General features: G+C 40.8%; 1 protein-coding gene across 1 annotated transcript; it reads right to left on the bottom strand.

Moving 5' to 3' along the window:
- Positions 1–1,704: 1,704 nt before the first annotated feature.
- Positions 1,705–18,142, bottom strand: hinfp (histone H4 transcription factor). The gene is made up of 11 exons (XM_078532774.1): positions 18,091–18,142; positions 16,147–16,402; positions 12,611–12,780; positions 11,069–11,295; positions 10,302–10,413; positions 9,843–9,995; positions 9,307–9,384; positions 8,460–8,580; positions 5,543–5,681; positions 4,602–4,726; positions 1,705–2,686 (listed from the first exon to the last, which is right to left on the bottom strand). Exons 2-11 carry the CDS (start codon positions 16,164–16,166, stop codon positions 2,158–2,160), a joined length of 1,674 nt encoding a protein of 557 aa, XP_078388900.1. The 5' UTR covers positions 16,167–16,402; positions 18,091–18,142; the 3' UTR covers positions 1,705–2,157.
- Between the last annotated feature and the right edge of the window lie 4,779 nt (positions 18,143–22,921).

Here is a 22,921-nt window from a genome sequence, read left to right as displayed (position 1 = left end):
AACATTAAAGGCGCTGTATAATTATAATTTACTTTTGGTCCCTATCAACAACATTCCATTTTTTCATTGCTACATAATTAATTGGTGCCCTAAAGCGAAAATGTAAATCCATAGCCCTCCCATTGCAATATAGCGTGTTGGAACGTAAGATAAGGTCGCTGGTGTGCAAGATTAGCAATGCGCTCCACTGAGGTCCTGACCTGTCTTCTTGATGCACAGGAATATACTGAGTGGAGGCAGAATGGCTCCTGGTGTTGGCTCACAGTAACACTACAGCATCTTTAGAACTAGAGCACCCCTTATACCAAAGGGGGTAACACTCACGGATAGGGAAGGACAGGCCAACACTGCAGAGAATCTGGTCACGGCAAAGTTGCAATTCAAGTAGTTGGGGCCAGGAGGCATAACCTTCAATTGGCAAAAGACATTTAAGAAATGCCTCTAAGTGCACACGCTAGTGAACAGAGAATTAAGCAAACTTGCTCACCATACTATTCTAACACACTTTAGTCACATTAACGATTAACCTTAACAATTACATATTAGAACACTTTACTTTAATATTTACCCAAGAACTCTTCCCCCCCCCCCATATTGCCAAATAACACCATCTTTTAGAAGCAAATATGTGGCATATGGTGAACAGGTTAAAACTTCTAAATCAAAGCTACCTAGTAGCACACTGGCTAAATGTTGCATGCCAAAGCCTAGGATGGAAGCTCAAATGACATCTTGTTACTACTCAGTAGTTAATGGGGCTTTTAAAAAATATTGGAAGGCTCCATCCGGGGACAGGTTAAGAAGCAGGCTGCATCAACCTGGGAGCAACATGGTGTTTTACACATGCACGAAGGGGAAAAAAATCTTGAATTAAAGTGTTCTTGATATTTTGAATTTGATGCATCTTAAAGCTGTCTTCAGTCTATTTGATTCTGCTTGATCTTGGACAGGTACAATACAAATTGAAGTTAAAAGCAAAAACTCAAAAAGATGGGTAGCAGAGTCATGAAGAGAAAGAATGATCAACCACCCAGAGAATACTTACTTTTGAGTTCAGGTGGTGTTAAGTTTTGAACCAGAACAGATCCTTAAAAACTGGAGTGTGAGGGAAGAGAGTGGAGGTGGGAGTGGGAAAACGAGTATGCTGAGAAACTGGTGGTCAGATACTATCGTTACAGTACAGAAAACATTTTGGTCCTTGTTATAGTCAAGTTCACTCCTGACTCAAAAGTAAAACAGAATATACAATGTGATCTAAAGGCTAATGCTTCTAGGTCGAGATGGCAGAAATCAATGGCCCTCAAGTTAAATTATTTTAATAATTTCAGGAATCATATTGTTATTCCGCTGTGTAGAAGTAATGGCGGAAGTCTTGTGATGTAGTGGGTAGTGTCGCTGCCTCTGGACCCGGAGCTCCGGGTTCAAGTTCCACACCAGGGTTTGATGGCCTAGGAAGATGCGTTCATAATGTGGCCAAACAGGTTGATTATCAGCCTGGTGGCAGACAGCAAGAGTGGGAAAGTTTCCTGGTCAGCCATACTGTAGGAGGAAATGGCAAACCACTGCAGTACCAAGCTTAGATCATGGACCAATCCAAATGGAAGTCCATGGTCACCTCTTAGGGCATGGTGCCTGAAGGAACAAAAGGAAAGCAATGGCAGAACAAAGAGGAAATTTTCTACAGTAATTTTTACTCCTCAAGGGTAAGAACAAGGAGTTATTTTATAATTGTTTGTGAAGAGGACTGCAGGGCAAAAAGATAGTACATTTCACGAAAATGAACAGCAATAACACCAGAGGACTTTTACACAATAAAAATACAATTGCTGGTGAAAACTGTACTTGCTGTATTGACATTGACCACCTACCACCTGTCAAAATCTATTTTCTAACAGATTTGTTTAACCTAATGATTAAAGCATAATTTAATAGGGATCACATTGCGCCTGACAATGCTACAGATAAAACATAATGAACCCCTTGTTTTGAAGGAAATGGTACACTAAAAGAAACATGATGACTATAAATACACCCCATGTTGGCCAACCAAATCAATAGAGCATCACAAAGCTCACTCTTGACTCAAAAGTAAAACAGAATATACAGATCAGATCAAGGCTTAAAATTTGCATCAAGAATTTGCGTGGGTGGTTAGTCCTAGCCAATTATTTGAATGCCTAGTTCTTCTGCAGTCTTTTCTATATTGTCAGCTGAGGTTCCCTCAGCCTCCATATTTGTGTCCTCACCAGATACTCCTGTGTTCCCTGGGGTATGTGGTGCATTGGTCAGAACGTAGTAAACGGTTTCATTCTCTCCATGCTCGTTTGTCCGATTGACCACCCGGATGATGGGATTTTTATTCAAGTCGGGGGAATCCAATGACGATTCTTGGAGATCTTCTCCACCAGCAGCCTTATCATGACTGGGATGTTCCACGTACTCAGCTGTACAATAGTTCAGAGTATCAGGGCTGTGCCTCCCTTTATCATGTTCCTCACTGTTTGTTTCCTCCATTGGTTCCAGTATAATCCCTCTTAGGTTTGCTTCTGACAAAACCAAACTCTCTGACGTGCTGTCCACACGGCCTTCCTGCTTTTCCCGGTCTTTCATCAGTTGTTCGGTCAGTTCGACGCTCTCATAACGTACCAACTGCAGCCGCATGTAACCATCTTCATGCTCCTTGTATCTGTATGAATGAATATTAATGTGAAAGGTGAGGCCATGCAGTTTGTGCCCCACTTGTTATTTTTCTCTGCTTTACCCACAATTTGTAAAGTTCCTTAGCCAAGAGAGGAGACATATAGTTAACCTGCTTCTAACTTTCCTCAAGCAAGATACTAGGGTCAGGAGAGGTCTGTCTGCAGGTAAAGCGATTGGGATGATGATTTTTTTTCTTCCTCCTTCTAAGGAAATGGCTTGTAATAATTAATACTCATGAGCTGCTAAGTGGGAAATGGCAGATGTAAACCCAGGGCACGTGTGTAAATGTACTGTGCCAACATGCCAAACACAAGCCGTGTCACGAGAATGCCTTTCCGAGTGAGGTCATAAATGATCAGGAACAGCTGTCCATAGATTTAACATATTTTTATGGACCCAATGTTAGGTCCTGGGCAAAACAATACATCGGTCCAGATAAATGCTACATTCTGCCACAAGATGTCCCAAGTGCTGCCATGGGCAAGTAGTCAAAAAATGGGCATCTCAATTTTTATCCTCCAACTGGCCAATTTAGGCACATTACCTCCATGTAGGACAAGAGAACACAGCCTTAAAACCAGAGCCCGGCCGTTCAGGAAAGAAGTTAGACAACACTTTTTCACACAAAGGGTTGCAGAAATGTGGAACTCTCTTCTGCAAAAAGCAGTGGATGCTAACTCAAATAATTTCCAATCCGAGATTGATATATTTTTTGCAAGCCAAGGGTATAAAAGGATATGGGGCCAAGTCAGGTGGATGGAGTGAAGATGCAGATTAGCCTTGTCATTTCCCCATATCTCACTGCTCCCAAAGTAGTAAGTGTGCATATTTTTTTTAGAAATGGACATTTCGTTTTTATATTTCCTTACATATTTTGTTCAAATCTAAAGGAACTCTTTAAAAACAAAAAACATTCATTTCAAGGTCATTCTGAAGAAACACCTTTCTGTTCTAGTCAGCTGAAAAAAAAGATACATAGCAAAGATCCCTTAACCAGCCCAAGAACAACAACTGCTCGATTGACAAAACCAGCTACATTTCCCAAAGCAGCCATTCTCATTGTCACTGAAAATGAGACTGCTAACTCACTCAGTGCCAAACTTTGGGCAACTTTGCATCAGAGTTGAGGCTGCAGTGACTTATTTGATATAGTCAAAGAGATGCGTCCCATCAACCCAATAAGAAAGCAGCAAAATAGGACTGCGTCATTTCAGTTCCCGAGGAGTCCTGAGTTTAGCGCAGGTAGGAAAGGACAAATGGTTTGATCCTATGCTAAAAATGTCTGTTTTTAAACCAGGAGAAATCTGAAAGGACAGCATGTTGACCCAGTTTCCTTGTGATCACATGACTTTAACCTAGATACAGTAAAGATGAACAACTCTACAAGATTCTGACACTTCACCAGTTAAATTGAAACACAATATCTTTATAGAATCTTATTTTGAAAGTTCACAATTTTTTCAGAGTTAGGAGATTTATGGAGTCTCAGTTCACATAACCAATTACCATTCTGAAGTAGAATGGCTTGTACAAGTAAATTCACTGCCTGTGGACACATATATGTGCAAATCATTTATAGTATAACTTCTTTTTGAAATGAACCAAAAGACCAAGTCAAGGTCTCTCTCACACTTAATAGGGAAAAAGTAAATTTATTTGCACACAGACTTGTTTATGTAAATTAATAGTTTCTGGGCACAGGAGTGATGGGGTGAGGCAGGAAAGAAACAAGACATCAGCTGGTTTGCTACCCCAATTCCTCCCCCAATTCTTGTACATTACCATTCTTACTCATTAAAGTGGCAGAGGACCGTTCCCTGTCAAGTAAGGAATTGTATCTGACCCAACAGGAAATCAAGAGTGACAAAATATCATAAAAAATGAATGATATGCCAACATACCTGAACCGTGGGTGACCTGAAGGCCACTTAAATTGATGCTTCTTCCTGAGGTGCACAGTCAAATTGTTACCTCTGGTGAAACATTTGTCACAAACATGGCATTTGTATCTGGGTTCCAAATCCCCCTGGGGAAGCCAAAGTCACCAGTTACACCAAATCAAGAGTTAAGATGTTAAAGATAAACAGCTGCCACAACTGATCGCAAAGACTGAGCCCCTACTATAATTAGGGTGAAGAAGTGCTTATAACCATAACGAAGTATTAATGTTATTCGGTTCCTAATTTAAAAAAAAAATGAAATTGTAAATCCTCCTGACAATCTTGGAAATTGGTTTCTGGAGAGCAAGTCAGCCTGTATGAAAGAGTCAAATTAACATGCAGTTGAAGCTAACGAATCCAGTGTTAATAACGTGGTAGAAAAAATAAAATCTAGAGTGCCACAAACATGTCCTAGTAGGCGCTACAGAGTTGCTCGAGACCAAATTGCTCACTCGCTTGATTTTTCAATTGTGGATAGTGCAGGGAGATCAAGGAAAGGTGCAAGACAGAAAACACAGAAATCCTGCTCTCACCAACAATCATGTATAATGGGCACATCTGGATAGATCAATTCAGTCACCTACTCCGCTCCCTAGAAGGAATAGTAGGCCATCAAGAACTAGAGCTTCTTATAAGCCTATGCATTTGTCAAATACAATACAAGTCTAGTCCAGAACCATTAGTTTAACATTTTTATTAGCTGTTTCATTTGGTGTCAACAGTCATCAAACATCCTATAACTGCGAGGGTTACAAAACAGTCATCTCCTCTTTACTGATGCAACATCCCATATCAGGTGGGAGACTGTGGCCTTACAGGTGGATTGGCAGTACAGCTGTTGGGCATTACAGATTTCACTTTAAAAAAAGTAGCAAAATGCTGCACTGCCTTCAACTGCTTACCTCATGTACCTTCCTGTAATGGGACTTGATGGAATATTGGGATCGAGCACTGAATGTACAACCTGCAAACTCACAGCGATAAGTCGGATCCTCACTGTGCGTATCCAAATGCTTTCTTAGATCCACCAAGTTCTTGCAGCTGGGAAGAAACACATTACAGCACTTACCTCTATAAAATATCTTTATACAGATCTCAAACCGTCCCAATAATATTGGAAAAGCCCCAGTGCAAATGACAGCACAGAATTGGAGACTTGTCATTAGGAATGCTTGCTTGCTTTTCTTAAATGCAGAAATTTTGTTGTGGGGGTCAAAAGCAATCTTGTAATGGTGGCAGACACAGATCTATTCTATTCAAAAATCAGTAAAGACGTCAAGTAAAAATGTAAGGATTTCCCATCTAGTTTGGATTTTAAAAAGTACATCCTATTCTATCCCAGAGACTAAAGAGAAGTGATCCAAACAGAAATTCTTTCAATTAAGCTGTGGAATAACAATAACAAGAGATTGGCTACATTACCAGTAGTATATTACAGGCTGAACAGTGGAAGAGAGATCAGATTTGTAAAGCAAATAGAATGATGGGTATAAACAATGGTTGTAATTGCAAGACATTTAAATTGCCCAAAACGGGGCTAGAGATAGGAGAAAAAGAAGAGTATTTTAGGCAAGTTAATTAGGATTGTTCTGAGTCAGTGTGTAGATACTCCATCATTGCATGACTTGGCTCTGGGTAATGAAAGAACCTATTAGCCAACCTGAGGTAAGTAGTATTTGGAAAACACTGAGCATGATACCATTAACTTCAAGGTAAGAACAGAAAATAAACTGTCCACACAATGGCACTTTACAGGTTACAATCAAATTGGAAGATATAAAGAGATCACAACCAGGCTAAATGATTATGTCATTAGTGCGAATAATAAATATTAAAGGCTGGGCAAATATAAGAAGCACTGGAATACTACATGAAATTAAATTTAAAAAGGTTAAAATAAACTATAGCAGGGAACAAACATTAGCAAAAAAAAATAGATAAGCCATTCAGCAGATACTTTACTAATAGAAGGATAGCCATGGTAGGGATAGGGTTAATAAATGAAGGAAGGAGGTTTTTAGTATATCTGCCATTTTCCCGAGTCTCTACTAAGTATTTTGTCTTCAGTTTGAGGAGATTGTATGAAGATGTGTTATATAAAATATTAATTTACGTTATCGGCTGGACACATATAGAGCTTTTGCTAAACAAAGGTCACTGACCTACAGCAGTTATGTTGCATTTGTGAAGGATATAAACTGTTTTATGGAGACAGAGTCTTTGGAGTTCTCAGAGGCAGTGGCTAAAATAAGCCCAGATTGAAACTAGAGAGGGGTCAAGTGACCCAATTCTTGGGTGTAAAATATACTGGATTTGAACTAATAGTCAGATAGACTTGCCACAACGACAACAACCTTACCCCCTCCCTCTTTCTCCAAAACGTTTCTCACCAAAGCTGAGCTGTTTCTGATTTGAAAATGCAACAGAAGACCTCATTGCTGTAAACTGAGAGTTCATAGAGGAGTATTTTGAATTGACAGTACTGTCTCATGGAGAACAGAGAACCAGCCAGCCACGACTGCAGACTGACTGCTCCAGTGAGAAACCCAAGTACCAGCAGCTACTGTGGAAAGTGACCCTTCGGCTGTAAATAAGCATCTGGACAATCCATAAATATTTTTTTTCTGATTTCACTTTTCACTTGGCCAAGTTTTAAGATTCTGCAGAGTTTTATTTCTTTTTCACATGTTTGTGGGTTGTGTGTGTGTGTGTGTGTGTTTTGTGTGTGTTTTTGTGTTAGTAGGTAGTTGACCATATTTAAACCTTTTATTAATTTCTGCATCTTTACCTGAGCGAGTTTTAGAAATAAAACTAGATCTTTACTTGTTAACTTAATATATATAATATATTGAATTGACAATATCCTTTTAAAATTCAAACTCTGTCATGACTAATTCAGGAATGACACAAAGAGAGAAGCCAGCTCACCCTCCTAACATGACCATAACAAGATAGAAGTTGAGATTGTACAATAAAAGGTAATCAACTGTCCACACTCAAAAGAACCTGGAGAAGTTACAGAATAAACTGAGGCTCTGACCATTAATGTTTTAAAAATTCTGATAAAGGAACATTGCAACAAAGGGGGATAAACGTTAGGCCTTTCCTCAAAAAAAATTAAGGAAATTATAGGCCAGTTAGTCTTTCTTCAAAGTTGGATACCTAGCAGAACTTCTCCGATGAAATTACTTAAAGCATGATTTACTCATGTTTCTTCATGAACAAACATTTCTAAAAGGTCAGGCCATGAGCTTGAACAACACAAAACTCTAAAAAGTGGAAGAGGGTACAGGAAATGCAGTTTAAATGGATTTGTGAAAATTATTTGATAAGGTAACGCAAAATACTTGCATTAAATTAATGGAATAAGAGGGCCATGTCTGCATGGGGGGGCAAGGGGCAGCTCTAAAAGGGAGTTCTTCTTTGACTAGAAAGGTGTGTTGTGTACTGTTGCATAGTATTTTTGGCAGCCCATTAATGGGACGCACATAAAAACAATACAAATGTTGCATATAGGCTTATTAGCATGTTACCAGGATGAAGGGGTTAAAAGTTACGAAAATACACTTGAGAAGCTGGAGTTTTTTCCACTTAGTTCAAAAAGATTATCTAGATTATGAAGGGTAATGACAGGGTAAATTGTGATAGATTTGTTACAATTGGTTGGTGAAATGGTCGCAAGAGTGTACAAATTTAAGAGGTATGAAACTAGCCATGAGAAAAGCCAGACTGATCCACATTTCTGAACAGAGCAATATAGAGCTGGAAAAGCAGGAACAATTGGGCAAGATACACTAAAATCTTAACTGAAGGGCATACCTGTATTCACAGTACTCGCATCTGAACGGTTTCTCGTCGCTATGGCGGAATTTGATGTGGTTCCGCAAGGCAGAAGGTGCTGGGCAGGTCATATCACAAAATGGGCACTTGTAATAGTTCACTGGAAAACAAACATTCAATGTTCTCTCAAACCCAGCTGAGTATTTCATGTGTGTTCTGATATTAAGGGATAGTCAACTGTTTACTGAGACGCAGGATGACTGACTTTTCTTCTGTATACAAAAGAGAAGGAACTATAATTACACTGTAACATCCCATTGTTTTTTTTTTCAATTATTTTGCAAGATTTTTATATCCAATCCTGATTTGAGAGAAGAACTGAACTTTCTTTTGAGGGTGGATGGTAACAGTATGGTTTATTCCATCGAACTGAAAAGATAATTAACGTGTTACTTATTTGATGTTGTATAAAAGGCCATCGCTCAAACATTGGGAGGCATTCAATTCAGGAACTGAGGAATCAATGCCTAGCAATACTATGTCCATAATGAACTTTCCCAATTCTGCTCCAATATGCATAGAATAATGAAAGAGTGCTTGGTCCCTAATACTGTAATCTATGGTATGAATAACAGAGTAACTAAGTGACTCCCACTACTAAAGAGAGGAAACCTGAAAATACATTTCACCTTCCTGCAGGTAATAAGAATCTTCAAGGGAGGCGGTTACTTAGACTGTTCTGTTTATCATTAAAATGGAACACAAATTATTTTGGTGATGGTTGATATTTCATCGTTGTAAAACAGACATTGTGACTGAAAGGGCTGGTAGTTTGTATATAACATCCCAGATATAAAGATAAGCAACAGCATAAAACTCTGCTTACCATGATGCCGCATGTGATCCCTGAGTAGTCTTTCAGTGGCAAATCTCTTTGAACAGTGGGAGCATTGAAACCGTTGGTCTAGCAAAACAAAAATTTTGTGATATACGATTCTTTTAGTAATAGGTTCAATACCGTGTAAAAACAGATATTCACACGCTGCCTTTGTGAAATTCTGAATCTGCATTAATGGCATTAAATGGCATGCTCAACCACAACCCAGTTTGAAATCAGTGGCTTTACATCAAAATCACATTACTTTCACAGGATATTTCCACACTGGGACAACAAATCAATCCGCTCGAGAGACCATTTAACAACTCGCAATTGCAGTTCACTCCAGGAACCATTTGCAGCCTTTTGACTGCGTGCAGTGGTTGGGAGCTGTGTTATGTATCTCATTTCCAGGTTCTAAATTGGCTTCAAGTAACAAAGATGCCATGTTTCAAAGACAGAATTCCTGCCTGGGAAAATGATTTAAACAAACAACTACAAAACCAGGTCCCTTGCAACATTCCAAAGATTAAAAAATTACTTACATTCCATGGCTGTCTGCCTCCGGATATGGTCAAAGAACTTGGTGTTGCTGGCAAACATCCCTCCACAGGTAGGACAGGCCACCACTTTCTCCTGCGTGTGACTACGTAAATGCTCCCGTAGCTTAAACTTCACTTTGAAAGTTGCTTCACAATCTGAAAAGGCAGAAAACAGGGAATGAATTGTTCCTGTTTGTTTCAGCTTGCTGTGAGCAAACTGGCTGCCACGTTTTCTACATTACAACAGTGACTATACTTCAAAAGTGCTTCAGCGGCGGTAAAGCGCTTTGGGACATCCGGTGGAAGGCGTTTTTTTTTTGTTCTTGTGGCCTGTCATAACAAACTTGTCAAGAAGCATTCTCATTAAACGTCAACTCATGTCAGATGGGGTGGGTCCGCAAAATAGAAACTGTGGAACTAAGCAGAGGGTTCGCTGGGCAGTCCGGTTCTAAAAGGGCTCACCTTTCCAACAGCAGGGGATTATTAGATTAGCATCTGTGGTTGCGTCACGGTCTGAACACATTCCATGCATGTCCACATGTCTGTAGAACCATTCCGGATTCTCAAAAGTGCTCTAAGGAGAAAATCGAAATGCTGAAAAAAGCAGCACAAGTGCAGCCAGGTCATTAAAAAACTGTTAAAAGCAATGTGCAATCTGCGCCAGTTTCACCTTTAGATTAGAATAGGAGAAAACAGCATGAATCAGGGTATCTCCCTCCTGGCTAGAGTTTAATAGTTCACAAATGATGGAGCTTCTTCCAGTCCCCAGGAACAAACACATCCCATCAGTAAAGATGCATCTTCGAGAGAGAAACAAATTCAATGTTTCAGTCCTGATGAAAGGTCAAGCTGAAACGTTAACTGTTCCTCTCTCCAGGGAAGCTGCCTGGTTTGCTGAGTGTTTCCAGCCTGTGCTATTTTTATTTCAGATTTCCAGGATCTGCAGCGTTTTGCTTTTGCACCAGTAAAAGTGTTGCACGGTTAACAAAGGAGCTGGAAATCTGTTGCACAGATGAATGTTTGGGATGCTAGTTTCTTCCTCCAGGCAACATCACATTCTCTGACCACAATATAGTTCTTTTCACCTAGAGGACTTTATTTAATGCATTAATCATTGAAGTTCAAAAGTACTTTTGTTTTTATATCTCATGGGTAACATTAAAATAAACAAGAGAGAGTATAGAGAACTGAACATGGAAACGCAATTCGGATTTGAACGGTTGACTCACATCACAATGGCCCCAGAGACAAACAAAGCTCTCTGGGATTTCTGGAATGACATTGCGGCTCTGCTGATCCAGTAAACAGTGTTCGAGTTCAGTCTGAGCCTGCAGAGATTGTAGACCCCAGTGCTTCAGTTTTGTGTGGTAGGCATGAAAGTAAACGTGACGGATCAGGTCAGCTGAACTCTCCACTGAGTAGAACCCACACTCTGCCCACTGGCACTGGTGCTCCTCTAGGAAACAAATATACAAAACGGGATAAGCAGGGTTATTTTGCCCTGGCAAAACAAATTTTTCCACAATCCTACCTTATTTAACTTCCAGCACCAAGTCAGTGTTGTCTACAAGATATATTTGCCGGGCTTGAAGGTTTTAAATTGCTACTTGTTTTAATTCTAAATAGTGGATGGGTTGGATTATATTCTACTGAATTGCTATATCAGCCATGCAGTTTTATTACAGGATATGCCTGTGTACTTTTTTAGTTTATTAGCTCTTTCTTGCCATTTCTGAATGGCTAGTTTATTTGATTTGGGCCGGTGGGAGCAAAAATCCACGATGACGTGAACTTCTGCTTCAGCAACACCAGGAATTTACAAGCAAGTTGCTGTCTTATTGTATCTGATGTTAAATGGATGAGAGGCAAATACAAAATATCTGCTCCCAACTGCTGAACCAACTGTTCTAAAGTACTAACTGTTGTAATGTGGGCCAGCAGAGATCATGTTAAAATTGCACGGATCTCCCTTTCTATTGCCATATTCTGAATTTGGGCAATTTAAAATTAAGTTTCTCTTTCACTCAACTGCATTACCTATATACACATAATAATGAAAATACATTTCCAGACAATGCATCATTCCTTCAGAAGTACGAAGGAAAAACAAGTTAAAGTTAAAATTTGAATTTACCCATATATAATGGCTGAAAAGAATATTTCCAAAGTGTCCTTTGCAGAATCAGAAAATGGCCATGCAAATTTTTTAACATTTCACTAACTCCAACTCATCCAAAATATCATTAGATCATTAAATCCTGTTCATCAAACTCCACTGGCTCCCTGTGCCCCAGTGGCCAGGATACTAAATGTTAAAAGTTTCAAAAAAAGAGCTAGCATTTTTATAGCATCTTTTACAGCCTCAGGTCTTCTTAAATTGTTTTACAGCCAATGATGTAACTTTAAAGTGTATTCACAAAATGGGAGAGACGAATACATCAATTATAGCAGGAATATAAGCTATCCCTGCATATTTTCCAGCAGGAAAACATGAACCAAAACAGAGCAGCAGGGGTGGAAACTTGGGTGCTAGCCACTCATAGCCTGCCATACATAACCCTGAACAGAAGGGGAAAAATGGCCAAAGCAAAACAAAAAGAGCTGTACCTATAAAGTTGTTTTCATAACCTCCAGCTATCACTGGCTAATTCCCAGTTATTTTCATACATAGTGCCACACTGAAATTATTTGCAAAAGTTTTTAAATCAAAAGTTACCATCACCAATCTCAAAATAATTCTACACTGTCCATCCACTGCACTGTGACCCTACCTTGTGGTTCAATGTCATTTTCAACCCCTTGGACTTGGTCCTTTAAATGCCCTGCGATGTGGTTGCTGAAATCTTCCATTCCAGATGCAGTGAATCCGCACGAACCCCATTCACACAAAAGCACCAGAGAATCGTACTTCATATTCTTCCCAGCTGCCATTACATCATATCTAGACAAATAAGAAAATGCATTCACTTTGTTATTGAATTCAGGATACTATATCTTCTGCTCTGTCAGATTGTAAGTTGTTTTTTTTTAAAAAATATAACAAGATTCATTACACAAATTCTGGGAGAACTTTAAAAGGTTTTGACTGCCTTCCCAGGAGTTAATAATTCAGTTGTTGACTGCTGATAACTCAATGTTGTTGTGGTAAACTTAAAAAACTTAAGATAAAAGCAAAATAGTGTGGATGCTGGAAATGTGAAACAGAAACAAAAATTGCTCGAAAAACTCAGCAGGTCTGACAGCATCTGTAGAGAGAAAGACAAAGTTAACGATTCGAGTCCGTGTGACTCTTCTTCAGAACTAAAGAGAAGTAAAAATGTGGTGAAATATATACTGTTTAAGGGGGGGGGGGTGGGACAGGTGAAGCTGGATAGAAGGCCAGTGATAGATGGAGGCAAAGGAGAGATTGCAAAAGATGTCATAAACAAAAGGTTGAAGGGGTGTTGATGCTGGCATTAAGAGTAGAAAGCAGGATGAGCAAGTGACAGATGGCCCTAGTAAGGGTGGGGTGGGGGGAGGGGACATTGTGGGAGAAAAGATCGAAATAGGCTAAAAGGTGGGGATAAAACAATGAATGGAAATACATTTTAAAAATAATAGAAATATGTGGAAAAAATATATATATAAAAATTAAATAAATATTTGAAAAAAGGGGATCAAAGGGGTGAGGATGGAGGAGAGAGCTCACCATCTGAAGTTGTTGAACTCAATGTTAAGCCCGGAAGGCTGTAAAGTGCCTAATTGGAAGATGAGGTGCTGTTCCTCCAGTTTGCTTCAGTGGAACATTGCAGCAGACCAAGGATGGACATTTAGGCATGAGAGCAGGGTGGTGTGTTGAAATGGCAAGCAACAGGAAGGTCTGGGTCAAGCTTGCGGACTGACTGAAGGTGTTCTGCAAAGTGGTCACCCACTCTGCATTTGGTCTCTCCAATGTAGAGGAGACCGCATTGGGAGCAGCAAATGCAGTAGACTAAATTGAGAGAAGTGCAAGGGAAATGCTGCTTCACTTGAAAGGAGTGTTTAGGCCCATGGACAGTGAGGACAGGGGAAGTAAAGGGGCAGGTGTTGCACCTGCTGCGGTTGCATGGGAAGGTGCCGTGGGAAGGGGTTGAGATGTTGGGGGTGATGGAGGAGTGGACCAGGGTGCCCTGGAGGGAACGGTCCCTACGAATGCTGGTGGGGCGGGTGAAGGGAAGATGTGCTTGGCGGTGGCATCATGCTGGAGTTGGCGGAAATGGTGGAGGATGATACTTTTAATGCGGAGGCTGGTGGGGTGAAAAGTGAGGACAATGGGGGCCCTATCATGGTTCTGGGAGGGAGAGGAAGGTGTGAGGGCAGAGGCGCAGGAGATGGGTCAGACACGGTTGAGGGCCCTGTCAACCACTGTGGGTTGGAATCCCACAGTATATATTTCACCACATTTTTACTTCTCTTTAGTTCTGAAGAAGAGTCATGCGGACTCAAAACATTAACTCTGTCTTTCTCTCCACAGATGGTGTCAGACCTGCTGAGTTTTTCCAGCAATTTTTGTTTTTGTTTAAAAACTTAACGTTTTCACAATTGAACAAATCTCAATGATTCATAAGGAATTAAATGTGAAAGTAAAGGTAATCCCTTATTTATAAATCTATTTATTTGTTTATTCCAAAGAAACCGGCTGCTGATGGTTTACATTTGGTCACAGAATGAGGAACTCCATCCCAGAACCTAGCTGTAACTGATTAGATTTTCCTCAGCATTGGTCATCAAGTGAAGCTAATGTGCTTTAAAAGTTGCACCATGACACTTGTGTGATACACCCAATTCAGCACCTCAAACTGCTTCTGTTATTAGTGACAGACATGTATTTGCCCTAATGTCATCTAGAGGGAACTGAAAATAGAACTACATTTACATAGCACCTTGCATGTCCTCAGAAATGCCAGAGCTATTTACAGCCAAAGAACTACCTTTAAGGTGACCAATAAAAAGTAAGATACTGCAGATGCTGTAAATATGAAATAAAGACAGAAAACACTGGAGATACTCAGGTCAGGCGGCATTAGAACCTTTAATGAAAGGTCACAGACCTGCAACATTGACTCTGTTTTTCTCTCCACAGATGCTACCTGATCTGCTGAGTGTTTCCAGCATCTTCTGTTTTTATTTCAAACTACCTTTGAGGTGTTCTTTTGCAGGCAACTCATTTAGTTTCCATAAAATCAAACCTTTGGAAGGATGAGATACAAAGCCAATTGTAATACTGAATCTTTCCTGGTGGACACAGTATAAAAATATCACATTTCATTTCACGGAAAACCCAGTAGAATCACCTCCAACATAGCCGGGTCAAAATACCTTCATCAAGCTCTACTTCACCCTCGTGACATCATCATCTCTGGAGTGAACCACTCCAAAGGAAATGTCACATTTCTATTGAAATGCTACTATCAGGTCATCTACTGTAAAAATTAATCTCTTAAAGTTGACCATTGCTTGCTTTAGAATCAAAAGTCTCATTTCACTCCCAGCAGAGGAACTTAGCTAGCTGTGGCACCCAAAGAGAAAGGGGATGAAATTCTTCCTGTTTTAATGGAAAGTTACTGTGAGCATAAACAGAAAATCTCACTTGTACTTAACTTTTTTAGTAAAATTCTTAAGTCGGGATCCAAGACCTCAATTCTCACTACTTAAAAGCCTTTCGATGAACGATAATTTAACAATTAAAATACTGAAATCATATAATGTATGATTTGTAAGATGTAATATTGAGTTTGATATTTTTCCACTGAACTTGAAAAATCACCCAGCTGTATAATTAGACATTGTGTATTTTTAAATGTGGACTACGTTTAGGGTGTTTTGAGCTGTACATGACCATGATGGGATAGGTATTCCAATAGTACTATGGGGTGCAGCCTGACACAAGAACATGTTGGCATCAGCGTAATTTCTCCCATAGCACATCACTGTCAATACACTATTCAAGACTAGTGACAACATTGGAAAAATGCTCATCTGGAAAGGAGGCACCAGCCAATTTCTCTTCTGTCTATGTCTAATTTATAAGTTTGTTCATGGCCTGAGGTTGCTCGCGTATCGGTTCTTTCATGTTCATAATCATTTCTGAAGGCCATGCCATAAATTATCCTTTTGTGGCTATGGGAATTGGAGAGTCCTTTCTGATACGTAACTCCTGGTTTCACAGGAGTGGGGTTATAAGAGTTTGCAATTAATTTTGCTGTGTCTGACTGTGCTGTATACTATCCTCTGTTTTCCTAGTGCTGTTAGCTGCTCTTGTGGTTTATTAAGGACACCAGACATTTACCCTCTCTTCCGCTTCGCCATTTTGCTTCACTCCAATCACATCCTTCATCCAGTTGCTCTCGAGTGTCTGAGAGCTTGCATCTTCTAGGGCGCTAAGGTTCTCAATATATCAGCATGCCCAGTTCCATCTTAGTTCTTCCCTGGTTGTCCAACACAATCTGCACATGGAATTTCAGTCCCTTGTTGGCTTACTCTGGAGATGGTTGCACTCCAGGGTCTGCCGATAGCCAAGAAAAGTGTGAAGGTCTGAACAATTCCTGAGAATAAAATAGGACAGTTAGAACACTGCTTATGTACATTGTGTACTGCCATTTTAGATACCTGATTCATTGAAGATGATGGCCTGTAAACTTATAGACATAAAACTCCCATATACCTACAGCAATGTGGGGCTGCTTTCACTACATTGCGTGTATTTGTCAAACACAATTTTCAACCACGTTAACGAAAAATATTTAAACTATTTCAGTCCACCCGAGCAGTAGATGGAGTTTCAGGTGACAGAAAGGTAAATTCAAGTAAATAGCTTGGGTTTCTAATCTGGCGTGTAACAGTATTAAACAGGAAGACAACTATAATTGGAATGGAGTCTTTTCACAAAGCCTTCCAAGAATACATTTTAGGTCTCATTTTAAAATGAGTCACCTATAAGTAGTTTCTAGAATTAAAAAGTATTCACATATAAGTTACAGTAGAATGTCTGGAATCAATAAAAGTGTAGCATATCTCTATTCTCTGCCCCTACCCCACAAATAAAACTTTATCTTTTAATCTATTGAAGATCTAGAATGCCACATATCCATTTCAAGACCAGATTATCCACTTACTGTTGGAAAATAAAATCAGAAAATACAGGAAATACTCAGCAGGTTTGGCAGCATCTGTAAAGAGAGAAACAGAGTTAATGTTTCAAGATTGATGATCTTTCATCAGAGCCCAAGGAGGTTCCTAGGAATTCCTAACAGCAAAAATTTGATTTTGTTTTTAAAAAAACAGAAGCCTATTTGCCAATTATTTCAGGAGGGGCATTAAATTTTCAGAGAATTCTAACATTAAGAATTTTTTAAAAATTCTTTCATGGGATGTGCAAGACCAGCATTTGTTGCTCATTCCAAAGAAGGTGGTGGTGAGCCACCTTCTTGAACCACTGTGGTCCATCTGGGGTAGGTACATCCACAATATTGTAGTAAAAGCAAAATACTGTGGATACTGGAGATCTGAATTCGAGACAAAAAGCACTGGACAAAAATCAGCAGTTCTGGCAGCATCTGTGGAGAGAGAAACAGCGTTAACATTTCGCGCCCAATATGACTTTTCTTCGGAACCCACAGTGCTACTACGCATTTGGATACAGCAAAGCATGCAGATCTGGCATCTGAGGCTCCAATCCCACTCTGGTGCTGCTGGATTAGGATTGGAGTAGAAAGATGTGGGAGATGCCTTACATTTGGGCTACAGCAAGGCAGCACTAAATCTGCCTTAGGAATACAGGGCTTAGGAGCAGGAGTAGGTCATTTAACCCCCTGAGCCTGTGCCGCCATGCCTGATCTGGTTGCGGCTTCAACTCCACCTTCCTGTCTACTCCACCGCCCCCAGCCCCCTCACTCCTCCAAAATCCTTGATTCTCTTGTCTATCAAAAATCTGTCTAACTCAACCTTGAATAAATTCAATGACTCAGCCTCCACTGCTTTTTTGGGAAAAGAATCCCACAGATTAAGGACCCTCTTGAGAGAAATATTTCTCCTCACCTCTGTCTTAAAAAGGAGACCTCTTGTTTTTAAACTGTGAGCCCTAGTTTTAGTCACCCCCCCTGTTTTTTTCCTCCCCTCCCCAGAATAGGTGAAAAGGAGAGGTGGGGTGGAAATAAAATTAATTCTTTCCCCTTCCCACCCCCAGGTGGAAGGAACTGTGTAAGGGACCAGAGTCAGCTGTCAGCCTCCTCACCTGGATACCTCACCTGGTCTCAGCCCCAGGTCAGGGCTGGCACCGGAAGTGCAGACGCCCCCACCGCCCGTCGCGCGCCTCCTACACGCAGCCGCCAGTCACTTCCGGCGCCCGGGCCAATCAGAAAGCAGCTCCTCGCCGCTGCTGCGCCTGCGCCGATTCAAACCCGTTTCATTTGCAACGGCCGCATGAGTGGAGGGGGGGAAAACACAACGATCCCCCTCTTCCCCTCCCGCCGTATTATCAAGATTTTTTTTAACCCCCCGTAATAATGTTGAGTTAACCTCCTCCCCCCAAAAAACCCTTTAAATTTACCTTCGCTGGGCAGGACAATGGGGGGGGGGGGGGGGGGAAATCCGTGCTGATTGACATCGCCTTTCTCCAATCGGAAAGCTAGCTTTGGAGGCGGCCCTCGACAAGCTGACCAATCAGAAAATGACAGGATCGTCTCTTGGCTCCGATTGGTGCAAAATCGTGTGCCACCAGCTCAGTGGTCCGGACCGATTCGTTAAAATTCTTACCACGGAAAAAAGGTTCCGCCGCCAATGCCCACAGGATAGATACATTCCATCCATAGCATTTACAGCATAAACAGGCCATTTGGCCCATGCCGGCGTTTATGCTCCACATGAGTCTCCTATCACCCTTATTTAATTTAACTCTATCAATATTTCTTCTATTCTTCCTCATATATATATATATATATACACACACACACCTAGTTTCTAGGGTTGCCAACTCTCCAGGATTGGACTGGAGTCTCCAGGAATTGAAGCTCAATCTCCAAGACACTGCTCTGTGCAACCCTGGGGGAAGAATCATTTAAAAAAGTATTTTTATTTTTTGCCATTTTCTTTGAACATTTCTATTTACCAGATAAAGAAAAATATTGAAAATTGTGGGGGGGGGGGGGGGGGGGGTGGAGAAGGCTGTTTGACTGACAGTCAAGCATCATCCAATTGAGTAACAAGTCTTTTTGCTTTCCCATTGACGTAGGAAGGCAATGCGTCACAAGGATGTAAATAAAATATTGCGGATGCTGGGAATCTGCAATAAAAACAAAAAATGCTGGAAAAAATGTAGCAGGTCTGGCAGCATCTGTGGAGAGAGAAACAGTTAACTTTTTGAGTCCGTATGACTCTTCTGTGCTGGCCAACTAATGGCTGGAGTGTGGGTGCAAGTCATGTGATGAAACCTCCAGAAAAACCTTTAATCACAGTTGGCAAACCTAATTCCTCAAGTGCATCAATGCTATTCACCATTCCTTGTGTTACAAGTTACACATTATAAACACTCTGGGTAAAGATGTTTTTCCTGAAATCCCTGTTGAATTTATTAGTGACTATTTAATACCTATGGCTCCCCAATTCTACAAGTGGAAACAACAGGGAAGAAATTTGTTCATTAGTGCTGGAGGAATAAGACTTGCATTTATAAATCGCCCTTCATGACCACTGGATGTCACAAAGCACTTTATAGCCAGTGAAAAACATTTGAAGTGTAGTAACTGTTATAATGTAAGAAATTAAGCAATCAATTTGCACATAACTCCCACAAACAGCAATGTGATAATGATCAGATAATCTGTTTCTGTGATGTATGTTAGTCGAGGGATAAATATTGGCCGGAACAATGGAGATAACTCTTGCTCTTCTTCAAAATAGTGCTGTGGGATCTTTTCATTCACCTGACAGCGCAGATAGGGCCTCGGTTCAACATCTCATCTGAAAGGTGGCACCTCTGACAGTGTAGCACCTCTGACAGTGCTGCACTGGAATGTCAGCCTTGACTTTTGTGCTGAAGTCCTGGAGTGGGACTTTATCCTGGAACCCTGTGACTCAGTGGTGAGAGTACTACTCACTGAGCCACAGCTGACACTTCTGAATTGGAAATCTAGGAAATGGCAGAGCTGGCTCAAAGGACCAAATGGCTTACCTCTGCCCCCAGTTCTTATGTTTTCCCACAAACAGCAACTCATTTCCAAACTCGGCTATTAGGGAAGTTCTGGCAATAATTCTCAAGACTAGATTTCCACTATGCATTGATAATTTAAAAATCTAATAGTGAATCTAACTGATAAAAAAAAATCCAAATAAACATTTAGTACTTCAAATTATCCACACATATTGCTTTTTTTCCTGTTATTCCTCCCCCTGTCCCCAACAGAGTTACAGTTGCAAAAATCTAGAATTTTGTTGCTTTATCAAGCGTCAGGAAAATAGGTGCAACAAACTCACTTGCCATAGGGGAACGAGAATGTGTGTAAGAATTCTGTTATATTTTCTCAGTAGTGTTATGCCAGTTATTTAACACTACACTAATTTTTAATTGACAACAATTACCAACAACCTGCCCCTTCATGCCGAAATCAGCACCAAAATTGCCAAGGTCGCAGCTGTCATGTCGAAGTTGAGACGTCAAGTATGGATCAACAGTAAACTAACCAAAAATACAAAGCTCTGAATATACCGGGCTTGTGTTCTCAACACCCTCCTTGACAGTAGCGAGGCATGGACTTGTGCAAGCAAGAAAAGCTTCCACCTCCACTGTCTCAGATGAATATTGGGCATTTCCTATCAAGACAATGTGCCAAACATGGAAGCACACCAGTGTGCAGGATCCCCAGCATGTTTGCCCTCTTTAGTCAGTGGTGACTCCATTAGCTGGGTCATTTGAACTGAATGGATGATGGCCACATCCCCAAAGACATGTTCCAAGGCAAGCTTGCTATCAGCATAAAACCAATAGGTCACCCACATCTGCGATACAAGGATGTCTGCAGGCAAGTTGACCGGGGTTGGAGTCGATATATGGAAAGTCACAGAATTGTTACAGTGTAAAAGGAGACATTTGGACCATCGTGTCTGAGCATTTTAACTTAGTGCCAAGCTCCTGCCTTTTCCCCGTAACCCTGCACGTTGTTTCTATTTAAATAGTCACCCAATACCCTCTTGAGTGCCTCAATCAAACCTGCCTCCACACTTCCAGGCAGTGCAATCCAAACCCTAACCACTCGCTGCGTGAAAAAATTTTTTCTCACCTCGAATTTGCTTCTTTTGCAAAACACTTTAAAACTGTGCCCTCTGGTTCTCGATCAGTTGTCGAGCGGGGACAGCTTCTCCCTATCTGCTCTGTCCAGGCCCCTCAGGATTTTGAAAACTTCTATCAAGTCTCCTCTTAGCCTTCTTCTCTCCAAGGAAAACAGTCCCAACTTCTCCAATCTTTCCTCATGACTGAAATGTCTCATCCCCGGAACCATTCTGGTAAACCTCTTCTGCACTCTCTCCAATGCGTTCACAAGTCCTTGCTGCTGACCGGAGTGCCTGGAGACAAGCAGTCATGGAAAAAGCAGAGGGCAAAAGAAATGAGCAGATGGTGGAAAAGAGAGCCCGCCTGAAGGAAAAAAACATCAGTCGACCGTGGGCTAACAGCATTCATCTATGACAGGTGCGGAAGGGACTGCCATTCACAAATTAGCCTCTACAGCCAGAATAGCCGATGTTCAATACAGAAGCATCATTCACCCGGGGCACAATCCATCATCTCTTGAGATGGACCAATGCCTAAATCTTAGACAATGGAGCCTGAGCCATATCATTATTGCCTAAGTACATGGTCACAATATAATGGCAAGATTAAGTTTGAAGCAAGATGATAATGCACCAGTTTTTTTTAAATTAATTTTTCATGGGATGTGGGCATCACTGGCAAGGCCAGTGTTTGTTACCCATCCCTAATTGCTCTTTGAACTGAGTTGCTTGTTAGGCCATTTCAGAGGGCAATTAACAGTTAACCACATTGTTGAGGGTCTGCGGTCGCATGTAGGCCAGAGTGGGTAAGGATGGCAGATTGCATTTCGATTGAACCAGATGGGTTTTTAACAACAATCAATGATAGTTTCATGGTCACCATTACCGAGGCTTCCAGTTTTTTTATTAATTCAATTTAAATACCACCAGCTGTCATGGTGGCATTTGAGCCCAGATCCCCAGAGCATTAGCCCGCAACTTTGGATTACTAGTCCAGTGACAATCGCACTCCAGAGACCGACCACAAAATCTGAACTGACACTTCAATTCAGTACTGAAGAAGTGTTGCACAATAACAGACTTTGGTTGGACCAAAGTCCCGTCTGCCCTCTCAGGTGATTGCATAAGATCTCGTGGCACTGTTTCAGATAATAGTAGGGGAGTTCTCCCCAGTGTTCTGGCCAATATTTCTCCCTTGACAAACATCGCTGAAACAGATTACAATCATTTGCTGTTTATGCAACCTTGCTGTGCACAAATTGATAGAAACTATATTTACGGGTTGTGAAGTCCAAGCCTAGGGGACATAGCCTAAAAATTAGAGTCAGGCCTTTCAGGAGTGAAGTTAGGAAACATGTCTAAATGGAGAGTGTGGTTGGAGTTTGTTGCCCTTTTCTGCATACTGCATTGATGCTAGCTCAATTGTTAATTTTCAATCTGAGATTGACAGATTTCTGTTACAAAGGCATTTATCACAGGATATGGTACAAAGGCGAATACAGTGGTCATATGGAATTAGCTCACAGATTACCCATGATCTTACAGAATGGCAGAACAGGCTCAAAAGGATGAATGGACGACTCCTGTTCCTAGGTACTTCATTGGCTGTAAGGTGCTCTGGGATGACCTGAGATAGTCAAAGGCACTATATAAATACAAGTCTTACTTTTTGTTTGGCACCAGGACAAAGCGCATCCTCAATATTCCTAAGCATCTGAAGGGATAAAGCACTATAAAATGGTCCCATTTTGAATTTGCTATGCACACTTAGTGTGGTGATATATAGCCAGTGCACATAAAAG

The sequence above is a fragment of the Cetorhinus maximus genome, chromosome 2 (assembly GCF_964194155.1).
Source record: "Cetorhinus maximus chromosome 2, sCetMax3.hap1.1, whole genome shotgun sequence".
In the NCBI taxonomy this organism is placed as follows: Eukaryota; Metazoa; Chordata; class Chondrichthyes; order Lamniformes; family Cetorhinidae; genus Cetorhinus; species Cetorhinus maximus.
Note: the sequence above shows the minus strand (reverse complement) of the source record. Positions and strands in the feature narration are given on the sequence as shown.

Bases quoted from the DNA above. Each gene is read 5' to 3' on its own strand.
- hinfp (XM_078532774.1), bottom strand. From the start codon at position 16,166: ATGGCGAAGCGGAAGAGAGG. The intron at 12,781-16,146 runs GTAAATGTCTGG...TTATTTGTCTAG, and splicing joins ATGGCGAAGCGGAAGAGAGG to ATATGATGTAATGGCAGCTG. The intron at 5,682-8,459 runs GTATGCCCTTCA...GTTTCTTCCCAG, and splicing joins TGCGAGTACTGTGAATACAG to CTGCAAGAACTTGGTGGATC.